Below are 15,805 nucleotides of genomic sequence, written 5' to 3' on the forward strand. Positions count from 1 at the left end.
CCAGTTCCTTTAATATCCTTGGATGGAGATTGTCCGGGCCCTCCGATTTTGTCCCATTAAGCTGTTCAAGTTTGGCCTCTACCTCAGATGCGGTAATATCCACCTCCATATCCTCATTCCCATTTATCATCCCTCCATCATCCCTAGGATTGTGACTCCTGAAGTGACTCCTGAAGTGACACCTCGCTCTCCTTCCCTTTCCTCTGCAGTCTAAGCCCCTATCATGCCACTGTTCTCCCCTTTCCCATCCTCCCTCAGTCTGCCCCATATCCCACCTCCCTGCCCTCCTCTGTGTGACGCTGGAGAGCACAGTAAGCATGTGTTTCTCTTGCTGCCTGGGCTCAGGCAGGGGGCTGCTGGTGGAAGTGTACATCTCAGACAGGGGCCAGGCAGCAGGGAGGGCAGACACAGCCACCCTGGCAGGGGCATTAACTGGACTCAGTGGTAGGCAGCTGCATGCACTCAGGCAAGAGGTCGGTGGTGGCAGAAGATGTGGGACATTCTAGGGATGTGGCAGGATGGTGGGACCCACCCTCCAAATGTGTGATGTCCCAAGAACCACAGGGTACTTGAGGGGCTTGCCCGTGAACAGGGGAGCATGGTTGTATTTAAAACATAAGACTTAATTATGGGGCTGGAAACTGCCGAGTTGTTGCTGATTGGTGTATCCACTTGCTCCGATTATATGACAAATTGGAGTGTTAATGCTGAAGGTCACTGGAATGCATGGAAATATCGTTCCAAGACCGTGTCCTGGGCAGCCACATGTTTCCGTGAGGCAGGCAGTGGGGGTTCTGTCAGGGGGCTGCAGGTTGTGGGGACTGATGAGGGGTGCTGTGGCAGCACTGGAGCAGTGTTCCCCAAAGAAGAGGAGTGCTTGTGTTTCTGTCGTGGTTTGGGGCCTAGTACTGCAAAGCTTCCCAATATGGCACACTAGGCTGTGCCCAGAGAATAACTCTCCAGCTGGTTAACGTGGCAGCTGTTTCTAATGAAACCAAGAGCCTTGGCAGGGCAGAGTGACAGCGTTATGAGAAATGGCATTGCTGAGGAGTCCCAGGGTATGTACTTACCCAAACACTGTGTCCAGTAACTGGGCAGCCTGTTTAAAAGCACCACATCCCTGGGATTTGTCCTTTATCCAGTCCTGAGTTGTGTGATGGGACCTAGGAAGAAACCAAAGCCTAACTGACAGTGTTTGTAATGCATTGCAGGCATTTGCCCTCTTTGTCAAAGCAAAGGAAGTGCCGGCCACAGCTTGCTGCCCTCCAGCCATGTGCAGAGCGGGACTGGGATGGAAATGCTGCAGACAAACCTTTAAAGACCTCACCGGCATTCACATACATGTCGCCACGCAGCATTCCAGCGACATCCAGCAGCAGACAGATTTGATTCTAAAGCAACTGGCTGCTGAAGCCAGCACTTCAAGTAACCCAGCCTCTGCAGACGAGGCAGATGGGCTCAGCGGTCCCACCTGTAACATCCAGGAGCTCTGTGATAGGTTCCCAGACACAAGCCACGTTAGTTTTGATGAACTGACAAGGTAAGAAATTGCCTCAGCAATATAAAAACTGTTCCTCATTGTAAGCCTGGGGTGAGCCAATGCAAAGGCATCCTCGTCTCTGTTAACACCAGTTTAACTACAGCCATTTAAAGTTAGTTTTAATTAAACTGTTGCAACTTTTGCGTATGACAAGGCCTTAGTTGATGCAACTTCCCATCTTCGTCTGATCCCTCTAGACCAGGGGTCTCAAACATGCGGCCTGTGGGGTGATTTTCTGTGGGCCGCGAGCTCCTCGTGTCCCCCCTGCCCTCCCCCAGCGTTTGCGTAGAGTGGCTCCGGCCCGACGCGGACCAGGGGAAGGGCAGGCTCCCTGCCTATCTGCCTGCACCCACGCTGGCCGGAACGTGAGGAAGGGAGGGATGCAGGGGTTGTGTATTGCTGTTGCTTCAGACACTGCCCCCAGCATCTCCCATTGGCCGCGGTTCCCCGTTCCCGGCCAATGGAAGCTGCTGGGGGCAGTGCCTGAAGCAACAGCAGTACACAGACCCTGCGCCCCTCCCTTCCCCATGTTCACTTCTCGGAGCAGCACAGGGGCAGGGCAGGGTGCAGGCCAGAGCTCGCCCCCCCCGAACCCCGCCTGCACCCCGACCCCCTGACCTAAGCCCCCTGCCACACCCCCCACCCATCCTGCACCCCAACCCCCTTTCCTGGAGCCCCTGCCGCACCCTGCACCCCGACCCCCTGCCGCACCCCGCACCTCTCCTGCACCCCAACTCACTGCCCTGAGTCCCCTGCCACACCCGTCCTGCACCCTGATCCCCTGCCGTACCCTGCACCCCTCCTGCACCCTGATCCCCTGCCCTGAGCCCCCTCCTGCATCCCAACCCTCCTGCATCCTAACCCCCTGCCCTGAACCCCCTGGTGCGCCCCACACCCGTCTTGCACCCCAACCCACTGCCCGGAGCCCCCTGCCACACCCTGCACACCGACCCCCTGCCCTGAACCCCCTGCTGCACCCGGCACCCCTCCTGCACCCTGATCCCCTGCAGTACCCCACACCCCTCCTGCACCCTGACCCCCTGCCCTGAACCCCCTGGTGCACCCCACACACCTCCTGCACTCCAACCCACTGCCCTGAGCCCCCTGCCACACCCCTCCTGCACCCTGATCCCCTGCAGTACCCCACACCCCTCCTGCACCCTGACCCCCTGCCCTGAGCCCTCTGCTGCACCCCCAACCCTCCTGCACCCCGACCCCTTGCCCACCCTGAACCCTGACCCCCTGCCCTGAGCTGCTGCCACATCCCACACCCCTGCACCCCCCTATGGGCAGGGAGGGGTTGGAATGGGGGTGGGAAGAGGCGGGGCAGGGGCAGGGAGGGGATTTCGGGGAAGGGGCGGGAAGAGGTGGGGCATGGGCAGGGCCTCATGGAAGGGGTGGAGTGGGGGCGGGGCCAAGGGTGGCATGGGGGAGGTGTTAGTGATGCGGCCCCCGGGCCAATGTACTAGTCCTCACGTAGCCCTCGTGGCCATTTGAGTTTGAGACCCCTGGTCTAGAACCCCTAGTAACCTAGAGCCCTCTGGACTCATTCCTACTTACTAAATGCACCTCGTGCAGCCGTTCTGACCTGTGTGAAGCCCCACCATGCTGATCTGGGAGCTTTTCACCTCCACTTTACACTGGTGTAAATAACTGCACACCTTGCAGGGCAGTGGAGAATCAGGCCCCATCTCTGTATTTTTCCCACTGAGTTGAAGAAGGTCTGGGGTGGAGGAACTCACACACTCAGAGGCCATAAAAAGACATTTCTCAAGGAAAGCCGCTAGCAGGAGAGGGTGAGGATATGCAAGCTGCCCTCTACTGTCACCCTCTCCTGGCTCTCCAGCATGTGACTTATAACATTTGTCTGAGTGTAAGAGCCCAGCTTACACCACCTCAGAATTTGGTCCCTGGTTTGCCCTTTAAAAAAAGTGGATGTTTTTTGCACTTGGTTAATTCAAATTTAAGTTTAGTTTTCAAACTTCAGCTTTAGTCCTCAAGGAGCCTCTGACATGTCTGGAAAACACGAGTCCTCGCATTGCTTGTGTTCAAAGAAATCTGGTTTTCAAATGCAAATGGGGTATGAGCTCCTGGCAATGATACGCCATGCAGGGCTAGTTAGTTATTTTTGTCAACATTGGCAAGGCCAGTGCAGAAAAAACCTAGGGATATAGAGATCTGCCCCATCTCTGACTTATTTCCACTTCTCGAAGTAAATGGAAACAAACAACATAGCCCCACGAAACCTTTTGACAGCAGCCTGGAGGAAACTGGCCAGTTCTGTAAGGATGAAGTCCCTGTCTGTAGCAATCACAGTATTAACTGCACAGTCTTGTGTGCTGCTGAATCTAAAATACTCTTCCTGTTCGTTCTCCTTTGCGGTGCTTGTGGCAGTGGAGTGGGAGAAGTGCTGTTATATTACTGTTACCATGAGGTGAAAGATCCCCTGAGGCTCTGTGCTTGGCAGAAGTCTCTGTGCCAGCACCTTCATCTCACTGGCAAGGTAAGTCTTTAAGGAGTGGCTGTTTCCCCTCCCCATAGTTGTCTCTGTTCCTCGAGAAACGGTGTGCCCAGGAGAGCCAGGCTGTGGGCGGCACTATAGCACTGAGGGGGAGAGCAGAGCATTGTACAAGTTACATCGAACTGAACAATGGAGAGCCGCGTAAGGGAGAAGGTTGTTTATTGTCAGGCATGGTTTTGTGTCTCAACTTCACAGACATTAGGGGCCCCAGTCCATCAGCTCACAGTGAGGCATGGTACTGCAGGCCTGCCTCTACCTGTTCCTTCAACTACTGCTTCCTGCCCACTCTGGTGGTGTATGTGGCTCAGCCTCCAACCAGGTCACTACAGAAGCTCAGTCCCCTTGGCTGGCAGAGTCCAAAGTCACAAACACAAAATAAAGGAGAGTTCTCAGCCCCTTGAAAGTTACTCATCCATCCACCCTCTGCACTCAGCTCTCGAGTGCTGTACTGGCCCTTCAGGTGAGACCTCCTGCCAGGTCCCCAGGTACCTCCAAATAGTACTGTGCCAGGGTGGTTCCATCAGGCATTAGTCCTAGCCCAGCTTTTCTCACCACGCGAAGGGCGTCCATCTGTATTCCTCCCCCAGCTGAGCAGGCTCTCCCCTCCTCAGCCCTTTGCTTCCGACCAGTGCAACAGGCGGGACTGATTTGATTCACAGCAGCACATTTAACCCTTCCAAGTCTGGGTGGGGTTTGGCTCATCCAGCCTGATTCCCTGCATTTTGTAGGATTAGTCACTGTACTACAGTACATAACACCACGAACATCTTCTCCAGCCTTTCCCGAACATCTGCGATGATGGTGCCCTGCCTGCCTGCCTTGCTGCTCTGTTCTGCTGCTCCATTGCTCCTACAGTCTTTTCCCCAGCGCCTACCCTAAACTTTTCCTTCCTTAGCTTCAGATCTTTGCTTCTTGTCCTACTATCTTCCTAGAGTATACATAGTTCCTTTTCAGACATTTGGAGTGTAGCTCCCTTGAAATTATTTATGAACTGGGTCCATGACCCTGACACTTCTTTGATGGGCTACAGTAGGACCTCAGAGTTATGAACACCACAGTTAACGAACTAACCAGCTAACCACACGCCTCATTTGGAACCTGAAGTAAGCAATCAGCCAGCAGCAGAGAAGGAAAAAAAAGCAAATACAGTACAGTACTTCGTTAAATATAAACTACCAAAAAAAATAAAGAGAGCTAAAAAAAGATTTGACAAGGTAAGGAAACTTTCTGTGCTTGTTTCATTTATCGTAAGATGGCTAAAAGTAGCATTTTTCTTCTGCACAGTAAAGTTTCAAAGCTGCATTAAGCCAATGTTCAGTTGTAAACTTTTGAAAGAACCACCATAGCGTTTTGTTCAGAGTTATGAACAACCTCCATTCCCAAGGTGTTCTTAACTGAGATTCCACTGTGTGGCCTCTTATCTCAGTCTGTCATTCTATCTCTCATCCCCACTCGGTGCATAATTTTTGTTGCCCCTGTTTGTATTTTCTTTAGCTTTTCTATATCTTTGGGGTTGGGGACCGGAACAGCACAGTATTCTGAGCTCACAAACCAGCCTATGTCTGGCCTACGAAATGCTTCCCAGAAGTGATGGTGTTTAAAACAGAATAAACCCCAAAGCCCTTCACAGACAAAGTCATGCTGCTCTATCCAGGAGGAAAGAGAGAAAGCACTTTTATATTCTTGCTGGGTTTTCTTATGCAGCTCCTAGATACCACAGTGAAATGCCCCGACTCATTCATTTCCTCTTCTTTGCTCATCTATTTTACTTGGTAGTTTCTTAGTCCTTCCTTCTCAAAGACAGGTGTTACATTTGCCCCATCAGCTGCATACTTTTCCTCTCGCTCCTGATTTAGTCAAAATTTGATTCCATCCATTCTGAGATTGTCTTCACTTTAAAAAAAAATTCTCTCTTGGTCTAGCTATAATGCATCTGAGTTGGAGAGCTTTCACTGTAACACGGGCACTTTAACCCTCTCTTTCTACCTGCTTTACTGAGACTGATACCACCGTCCTCACTCGGTTAAAACTCCCATCGGAGGTTCTGTCTAATTACTGCAGAATTTGCCCCTTACTGGCAATTGTTTTTTTCTGCTCCTGCAGAAGGTTTTCTGCCTTCCTCATCCTTTTTATGAGTACAGAGCAGAACCGGCCATAGAACAATTACTACCTTTTGCAGTTTATTTTGCTGCACTTCTCCTCTCTCATTCACTAGTTTTTTCCCCACTTTTTCTCTTTTCCTGAACACTTTTCTACAACTCTCCTCTCATTCCCAGATGCTCCTGGTTCATTAATTTCGTTTTGATTGGTTTGCATTATGACTAGATCTAAATCTAGCTTTCCTTTCTGGCTTCTAGGTGCGCATTGCTTCAGAAGGCATTAATGGGACAGTTGGTGGAAGCAAAGTAGCTACCAGTCTTTATACAGAGGCAATGCTTTCCCACCCTCTTTTCAAAACCATTTTGTGCAGAGAGGATTTCAAGGTAAGAGAAAGGGACCCACACACTGTTATTTAGTCAAATGTTTGTTTTCATTCTCAGAATTTCTTTTAGAAATAAATGTTCCCTCTACTGCACTAAAAATCCACATTGAACCCAAGGAATTCAGCTCCTGCAGTATTGGCCGAAGGAACAGTTTATTTGGGGATAAACAGCTTTGTTTTATTGTTATTTACTGTCCTGTGGATAGTTTTGTCTCCAGTGAGAAAACTGTAAATAAGACAATCAGATGGAATAATTGAGCATCATTAAACTAAAAGTCCTTTATAAAATTCTAGTACTGATTTAATCTTTTGTCATTAGGGCCCCAGTAAAGCCTTCACCTGTGTATGTGCGAAGTTGCACATGCGCACTCCTGCATTGCATTCTCCCAGCTCAAACACCAGCATGTGCAATTGGCATGTTCTCTCACCTGCCCATGCAGAGTTCCTCCTGCATACACATTGCTGTTATGCAGGAGGAACTCTGCGTGGGCAGGTGTGAGAACATGCCAATTGCATGTTAGTAAAACCCTGAATCTGGCTAGTCCCTCATGCATTACATCAGGGTCCAGCGACCCTCATGGATCACTGCAGATTTCCATTACATACAGTCACACCAGGACAAATTGTGTTCTGTGTCAGAGATCATTCTGACTGAAGATCGCAGTGAACCACAAAGACACCAGCAGAGCCAGAGATCAGAAGGGAATTTTATTTATTCTTTTAAATTTGCCATGAATATAGTGTTGGTGAATGGTCCCAGCTTGTCAGCCCCAGAAAACAAAACCTTTCTTTAATCAGCAGAATAGTCTCAGCACATTCAGTGGCAGGGCAGGCCTCCCCATACTACCTGCTAACAGGTGTTGTTCCTGCCCAAGAGGAACCCCTGGTAGCAGGGAGTGGCTGGCTCAGTGTCCCTGGCCCACTCAGCCCTTGATGTCTCTCCGTTAGTGGCCAGTTGACTTTTTTTTTAAGTGATTTGAATAACTGTCCACTGGGAACTGGACTGGAACCACCACCACTCTCTAGTGGATTCAGAGAGGCAACCGTGAAAGGGGAGAAGCCATCACCAACCCCCTGTGCCGCCCAGTCCCCCAAAGCAACTTGCTTATATTGACATCTCACATGAATTTAGAAACTCGAAATACAGTGGAGTCTGAAAGGATCTGTTCATCTGTTGGTGTGTCTTTAATTTGTTGGCATGACCTCATTTTTAATTTCCCAGAGCAGTGCTGGAGGAGCTCACTGTTTCCCAGACCTTCGAGTTGGCGTATTTGAAGAGATCGTACCCCTGGGCATCAATCCAAACAAAGTCTCCTACAAAGAAACCGGTACATTAATTTTTATGAACAATAACAACTTGTTAATAACAGAGATTGGAACTGAACTGTAAGGCAGTTCTGTTGCATTGTCACCAGAACACCACGGTAACCAGGATATGACGAAAGCATAGATAGCACTGTTACAAAACGTCCAGGGAAGCTGCTGTGCTTGCAATGGGGGTTCCCTTCGTAGGGAAATTGCTGGATCAGGTCATTGATTTGCACAATACTTAGCTGCTTTGACAGCTCGAGATTAAACTGTTCATTTAATTCCACCAAATTAGTAGTAGTTAAGATCACTGAGTCTTGCCCATAGTTTTGAGAATGAGCCACATAACACTTGAAAAGTCATCCTGGGTAAGAAAGGATGTAAAGAGAACCTGTATATAACTAATAATGAAATGATTTGGAGGAGTTTTTGAGGACAAGAAATATTTATAATTGCTTTAAATATGCATGAGATGTGGATATTTCAGACTGCTGTGAAATTGCCGTTACAACACAAATACTGTAAGCCTCGTAGAGAGTGCTGTGTAAGTATTGCTGCTGCATTTGGTATTTCACGGAGCCAGTAATTACTGCGGAGAGCCTGTTAATTCCTCAGATCCCAACTCTACATGAAGGGCCTAATGCAAAACCCATTGGGGTCAATGGAAGACCCTCTATTGGTGTTGCTAGGTTTTGGAACAGATTCTAACATCCCAATTCAGCAAAGCGCGTACGCCTGTGCTTAGCTTTAAGCTTTTGCTTAAGTGCTTTGTTAAACTGGGACCCAAGGCCCTAGTCTGGCTCTGGTTGAAGCTAATGGCAAAGCTCCCATTGATTTCAGTGGAGCAGGATCAGGCCCTAACTGTGAGTTCTGCTGTAGACGTCATGTGTCCATGTGATGATCTATTTCATGCTGTCTTTACCACAAGCTGATTAGTGCAAATTCCTGCACTGGGATCTTCTAGCCTAGGCCCCTGTGTGACATTACCCAGGGTACAGTCTGGACTGTTAAACTGCGTCCTCTCAGTTCTCCAACCTGGGGTGCTTTTTACACCGCCTGGCTGAGAGAACAACCACTCCTGGTCTGCCCACACACAGCTTCCAGCGTGTAAATTACTCCCAGCTATACTCTATGGTGCTTTGGCCAGCCACTCTTGGATTGTACGGCGGGGCAACACCAGAAAACTCCCAGTCTCAGGCTTCCCCCAGAAATGTGCATCTTGTAGTGCCCAGCTCTCTCCCGTACAACACCAGCTCATATAAAGTCCATCATTTTATTAATAGAAAATGATATGCACAAATCCTGTTACCTCACATGGAGTTTCCCAAGCACTTCAATCCAAGCATACTCGTTTAGATGAGACAGTAAAACACATTGCTTAACATCTTTCTGTCGTTAATAAATTACAAGTAATGAGGCATGAAAGTCAAAATTGGTTATAAGGAAATAAAAGGTGAAACACAAACTAACACCCAACTTAACAAGCTAAGTAAATTGGAAGTAAAAGTCTCTCTCCTCACCTCTTATGCCAGCTTTACTGGCTGAATTCCTCTCAGCCCGGATCTCTCCCCAGTCCAGTGATGCTTCCTTTGTCCTTCAAGTGTTGTCAATGCCATGAATAAAGATGAAGGGAGACATCTTTGGGGGCATCTGTCCCCCATTCTTATACCTTTCTTTTCTTGGAGAATCATCTCCAGCTGGGGTTCAGGAGACATGAAGTCAGTGGGGATGGGAATGTCCAGCTGTTTCTTTTCCAAGATGCAAATTTCTTGCTCACACCCTTTTTCCTGCCAAAAAATGTCTGCTTTCCCAGATGATGGTCCATTTGATTTCATTGACACTTGGCTGAGACGTCAATTTGCCTTTTGTCTCCAAGGAACTGCTTTGTGGCTACTTTCCCAGATTTGAAATATGTCTTCATAATATCCGATAGCAGAATCTTATAACTGTACACGCAATGTTGCCACACATATTCTACCATGACAATAAAGATCAGCAAATCATGAGTTTTCAGATGATACCTTACAAGGCATAGTTTGTACATAATTTATCATGGTCTTGAAAATGAGGTGGACATAGGGCTACAGACTTTCACACTCTGTACCTGCTGCAAGGGACAATGAAAGAAATGGGACACAGGAGAACATTTAGGTCCCAATCCTGCACCAGGACTTGCTGTACAGCCCTATATGTCTGGTGTCCCTTGTTTATTTCACTGAGATTCTGCAGATCAGGGTCTGAATGTCCCACTGAGTTGTATTCAAGTATCAGAGGGGTAGCCGTGTTAGTCTGGATCTGTAAAAGCAGCAGAGAATCCTGTGGCACCTTATAGACTAACAGACGTTTTGGAGCGTGAGCTTTCGTGGGTGATACCCACTTCGTCAGACGCAGGAGACGTCTGCGTCTGACGAAGTGGGTATTCACCACGAAAGCTCACGCTCCAAAATGTCTGTTAGTCTATAAGGTGCCACAGGATTCTCTGCTGAGTTGTATTCGTTTCATTGCCCAGGTGCAGGAGTCTGTGCTAGAAGATTCCAGTGTAAGAGCAGGACCACAGTTTACACTAATCAGCTTGAGGTAGCAGGAGCATGGAATAAATTTAACCTCTGTTTCCTGTTCTCACACCAGTAGAACAGTAGCTCACACAGGAAAGTGTGTGGCAAAGTCAGTCAGTGCCTTAGCCAGTCCAGTACCTTAGGCACAGAACCATCCTTTTCTTTCAGGGCAAGCTTCCCCATTGGCTGCACAGGAGTTCCATCCTGTGCAGCAGCTATTTAGTACTTAATTGATGTGTCTCAGCAGGGCCTGATTTGAGTGTGCAGGAATCACACACAGAATCATAGATATCAGGGTTGGAAGGGACCTCAGGAGGTATCTAGTCCAACCCCCTGCTCAAAGCAGGACCAATTCCCAACTAAATCATCCCAGCCAGGGCTTTGTCAAGCCTGACCTTAAAACTCTAAGGAAAGAGATTCCACCACCTCCCTAGGTAACCCTTCCAGTGCTTCACCACCCTCCTACTGAAAAAGTTTTTCCAAATATCAACCTAAACCTTCCCACTGCAACTTGAGACCATTACTCCTTGTTCTGTTATCTGCTACACTGAGAACAGCCTAGATCCATCCTCTTTTGGAACCCCCTTTCAGGTAGCTGAAAGCAGCTATCAAATCCCTCTCTTTCTTCTCTTCTGCAGACTAAACAATCCCAGTTCCTCAGCCTCTCCTCATAAGTCATGTGTTGCAGCACCCTAATCATTTTTGTTGCCCTCCACTGGACTCTTTCCAATTTTTCCACATCCTCCTTGTAGTGTGGGGGCCCAAAACTGGACACAGTGCTCCAGATGAGGCCTCACGATGTCAGATAGAGGGGAATGATCACATCCCTCGATCTGCTGGCAGTGCCCCTACTTATACAGCCCAAAATGCCGTTAGCCTCTTGGCAACAAGGGCACACTGTTAACTCTCATCCAGCTTCTCATCCACTGTAACCCCTAGGTCCTTTTCTGCAGAACTGCTGCCTAGCCACTCAGTCCCTAATCTGTAGCAGTGCATGGGATTCTTCCATCGTAAGTGCAGGACTCTGCACTTGTGTGACGATGCGGTTCTGGCAGGACCCAACTGAGAGTGCCAAATCAGGACCAATTGCTCAAACAGGGCAGTCACAGCCCAAGGCTGGGGTTTTTCCACCTCTAGGCAAACCAAACCAGCCAGACAAAAATGACTTTGGTTTCACCCCACTGGCTAACCACAAGTCACACAAGCAATTCCTTAGACACTCCAGTCTCCCAGTATCACCACCAGTGCCACACGTCCTGGGATGAATGGTTCTGAAAGCCAACACCCCAGTAAACAGAAAAAGGTTCTATCGATCCCAAAGGACAAGGCCCAGACCCAGGTCAATATACAGATCAGATCTTACCCACAAATCACACTGTTGCCAATCCTTTAGAATCTAAAATCTAAAGGTTTATTTATCAAAGGAAAAAGGTAGAGATGAGAGCTAGAATTGGTTAAATGGAATCAATTACATACAGTAATGGCAAAGTTCTTAGTTCAGGCTTGTAGCAGTGATGGAGTAAACTGCAGGTTCAAATCAAGTCTCTGGAATACATCCCAGCTGGGATGGGTCATTCAGTCCTTGTGCAGAGCTTCAGTTTGTAGCAAAGTCCTCAGAGGTAAGAAGCAGGATTGAAGACAAAATGGAGATGAGGCCTCCACCTTATATAGCTTTTCCAGGTGTAAGGACAATTCTTTGTTCTTACTGTGGAAAGTTACAGCAAAATGGAGTCTGCAGTCACATGGGCCAGTTTCTGCACACCCTGCTGAGTCACAAGGCGTATCCGCCTCCTCTCAATGGGTCAATTGTGTAGCTAATGGTCCTTAATGGGCCATCAAGCAGGCTAAGCTGAGCTGACACCAACTTGTCTGGGATCTTTCCCAGTAACACAGCACAAGTTTGAAATACAGACAGCATACAGCCAATATTTATAACTTCAACTACAAAAATGATACAGACATACAGACAGCATAATCATAACCAGTAACCCGTAACCTGGTTTTAGACACCTTACATGACCCCCTTTACATAGGATTTGGTGCCACTACAGGACCTTGGTTGCAACCCATGTTCTATATGGTCCCAGTTTATATCAATAACGTCACAACTTGATCTTGTTGAATCTTATCAGGTTTCTTTTGGCCTAATCCTCTAATTTGTCTAGGTCCCTCTGTATCCTGTCCCTACCCTCCAGCGTATCTACCGCTCCTCCCAGTTTAGTGTCATCTGCAAACTTGCTGAGAGTGCAGTCCATACCATCCTCCAGATCATTAATGAATGTATTGAACAAAACCAGCCCCAGGGCCGACCCTTGGGGCACTCTGCTTGATACCGGCTGCCAATCCATGTAATAGGGGGTCTGCCTCTGGGCTGCCCCCATCCCTCGGTTGGTGGAATTTTATCCTGGATGTTACAAGCCACCCAGAGAACGGCGTTCGTGGCATCCTTGCAACATGTCCAAAAAGCATAAGGCGCTCCTTGCGGACAGTGGCCCCCGTAGTCTGTAGACTTGACCGACCATATACATCTCCATTACAAATGAAGCTACAGAGCTGCTCACTGCTAAGCCACTGATTCAGATACCATCAAGGGCAGCAATTACATGGCTCTTGGATGGTCTTAGTTTAGCTCCTTGGAGACCACCAAGCCTCTCCTCCCCATTGACTTCATTGCACAGAGACCAAGAACGGAATGGGCCTGGAGACGAAGCTCTTCTTTCATCCATCCAGGTCAGGACTGAGGTAGGTTAGCAAGTGCTGAGCCAGCCTGATCTGGCTCATTCTCCAAGGCTGACAATGCAACACCTTTCATGAGCACGTGTGCGGCCCCCCCAAGGCAGCTTTCTGTAAACATGGCATTGTTATCCAGTCTGTGGAGCCAGCAGGCAGGCAAGCCAGCCTGTTTCCTTAGGTGTGACGGGGCCCTCTACAAAAACACATGACCCCCAGGGGTGCTGTTGCTTGGAGATGCTGTGGAGAGCAGTGGAGTTCGTCTGGGCTTACGTTGACATAACAAAGCAGCTCGGCTCTGTGTGAGCCCCTTCTTGATACCTCCTCTAGAACAGGCTCATTAGTGTAGAGGCAGCAGGTGGGGATACTTTTGTGCGATCTTTGTTCAGACCCTGCTGGCCCAGACCATTCAGGGCCTGCTCCTCCCCAGCCTTGCACCTTGTGTCACCATTTACACCCCGGTGAAGTGAGCATAGAAGGCTCACTTCATGCAGCAGGCCAGTGTTTTGCACACGAGGGGTGTAAATGACAGGGCAAGGCAGCAGAGGATCAGCACTGCTGTTCCACCCAGCCCACTATAAGACAGATGGTAGCTTGGCATCCTTTGTTCCCTTGACTCCTGCTGTGATGCATTTGTTCATTCACTACGCTTGTGGCGAGGTGTCACAGATACATTTGTCCAATATGTTTAGGCTGAGACCAGCTGACATTTCAGTAGCTCTCATTTCCCAGAGAAGCTTGCCATGCACATGTGTCTCTGCTGGGTTAGAGGAGAGGCCAAGCGGAATTGCTCAGCTGGTCAGCATTTAAATCAGCTCAGCTTTTCAGAGCTTCTTTCCATGTGTTTTATTTTTAGGAATCCATTTATCCCCTGAGGAATTTCATAAAGAAGTAGAAAAATATTTATCTCAGGCTCCTCAAGCACAAAGCGACACCATTTTACTGGACTGCAGGAACTTTTATGAAAGTAAAATAGTAAGTGCTGTGCATTTGCTCCCTGGGAGGAGGTGGTGGTGGTGGTTGGGGGGCTTATTTCACCCTGTTCTCATGTGTGGGTGATGGGACTGAGGGGAAGGGATTGCCATGCTACCTTGCAGCTCACTCCTGGTGCCAATTCATGAATGGTACGTCGCCCCAAGCAGCAAAGGACCTGCCTGGCTTCTCAGTGCCGTGCTGAAGGTGGTCCTACAGCTCAGTGCACAGCACACTGTCCTGCAGCAGTGGAGCAGCATGTGCAGTCTGCTGTAAAACAGACGGGGGAACGTCGAAGCTTTAACAACAGAGAGAAGCCATTCAAATCTAGCCTAGCCAGCCAAAGCCCACCCTGCCTTGGCCATCAGTGCAGCAGAGAGACATCCTGACCAAGTCTCCATCCTCCAGCTGCGCCCTCTGTGCCATCCACGGATAGGAGCCTCGGTGAATCCCCTTCACAGTGGGGTGATAGGGTAGGATGTCTTGGCTATAGGACCAGATTCCAGATGCTGTGAGGCACAAAGGTATTTAGGTGCTTAACTAATTCCCATTGAAATCAGTGGAAATTAGGTGCCTAAATACCCTTAGAGGAGCCAAAGTAGCTGCAGTGACTTGGAGGGTCAGGCCCAAAGGGTTGGTTCTTTAGTTCAGCCATTGTTCTCTCCCCTTTCTCCAGTGCTGTTGATCACACATCCATCTCTCCTTGTTACAGGGTCATTTCCGGGGCTGCCTGGCGCCTGACATCAGGAAGTTCAGCTACTTCCCTAGCTACGTAGATGAAAATCTCGAGCTTTTTAAAAACAAGCGCGTGTTGATGTACTGTACAGGAGGGATTCGCTGTGAGCGTGGCTCTGCCTATCTCAGGACCAAGGTGAGGGGCCATTCTGGGAGCACACAGGTCAGGGGCTTGAGGCATTCATAGCCCAGCCCGGGAAGGACTATATGGGGGTGGCTTTTTCTGTTGCTGGTTGGTGAAGTTGTGTTTTATAGGGTGGATGGAGTGTCAGGCCCATAGTGTTTGTACGTCTGGTGGGAATCAAAAGAAAGGCAGAAGGCATGTGCCCAAAACAACCATTCCATGTTGGAGCCCCCTGTCAAATGAAAATCGCAGTGGGGGGACATCTCAGTTTTCAGCCCCCGCCCCCTCCTTTTACAGTCGGAGCCTGTGTGTGTTGTGCAAGAAATGCTGGGTAACTCAGTGTACTTCCTGCTTGGGTGGAGAGGCATGTCATATACACATGTGCACCTCCTGCAGCTGAGGACAGGCTCAGGTACCTCCAGGATCCTGTTTTCTGGGAAGAGAAGCTTGAGACCCAGGCTCAAAGTGTTGGTAATCTTCCCCCTTCCTGTTGTGTTGCTTCGTTCTCTTGGCCACAAATGTATTTCATATGCTTACACTGCTCTGTAATGGGTCCCTTGCCCCTGGAGCACCCCATGGCAGCCCAGTGCAGCGTCACAATGACATCTTGGCCTCACTTTCCTCTAGTGGACTTTCAGTAGAATCATAGACTTTAAGGTGAGAAGGGATCATTATGATCATCTAGTCTGACCTCCTGCACAATGCAGGCCACAGAATCTCACCCACTCACTCCTGTATCAAACCTGTGTCTGAGCCATTGAAGTCCTCAAATCATGGTTTAAAGACTTCAAGGTGCAGAGAATTCACCAGCAAGTGATCTGTGCCCCACGCTGCAGAG

At 48.9% G+C, this 15,805-nt stretch overlaps 1 protein-coding gene across 2 annotated transcripts in view; it reads left to right on the forward strand.

Annotated features, from left to right (window-relative positions):
- The window catches only part of TSTD2 (thiosulfate sulfurtransferase like domain containing 2), a 575,835-nt gene that overhangs the window by 7,264 nt on the left and 552,766 nt on the right, over window positions 1-15,805 (forward strand). For both annotated transcript variants that reach the window (XM_032766703.2, XM_075067452.1), the window contains exons 3-8: window positions 1,212-1,540; window positions 3,935-4,043; window positions 6,419-6,544; window positions 7,766-7,871; window positions 13,993-14,111; window positions 14,821-14,979. In XM_032766703.2, the coding sequence (XP_032622594.1) occupies window positions 1,212-1,540; window positions 3,935-4,043; window positions 6,419-6,544; window positions 7,766-7,871; window positions 13,993-14,111; window positions 14,821-14,979 (948 nt within the window). The remainder of the gene's footprint in view (window positions 1-1,211; window positions 1,541-3,934; window positions 4,044-6,418; window positions 6,545-7,765; window positions 7,872-13,992; window positions 14,112-14,820; window positions 14,980-15,805) is intronic.

Source organism: Chelonoidis abingdonii, chromosome 6 (genome assembly GCF_003597395.2).
Source record: "Chelonoidis abingdonii isolate Lonesome George chromosome 6, CheloAbing_2.0, whole genome shotgun sequence".
In the NCBI taxonomy this organism is placed as follows: Eukaryota; Metazoa; Chordata; order Testudines; family Testudinidae; genus Chelonoidis; species Chelonoidis abingdonii.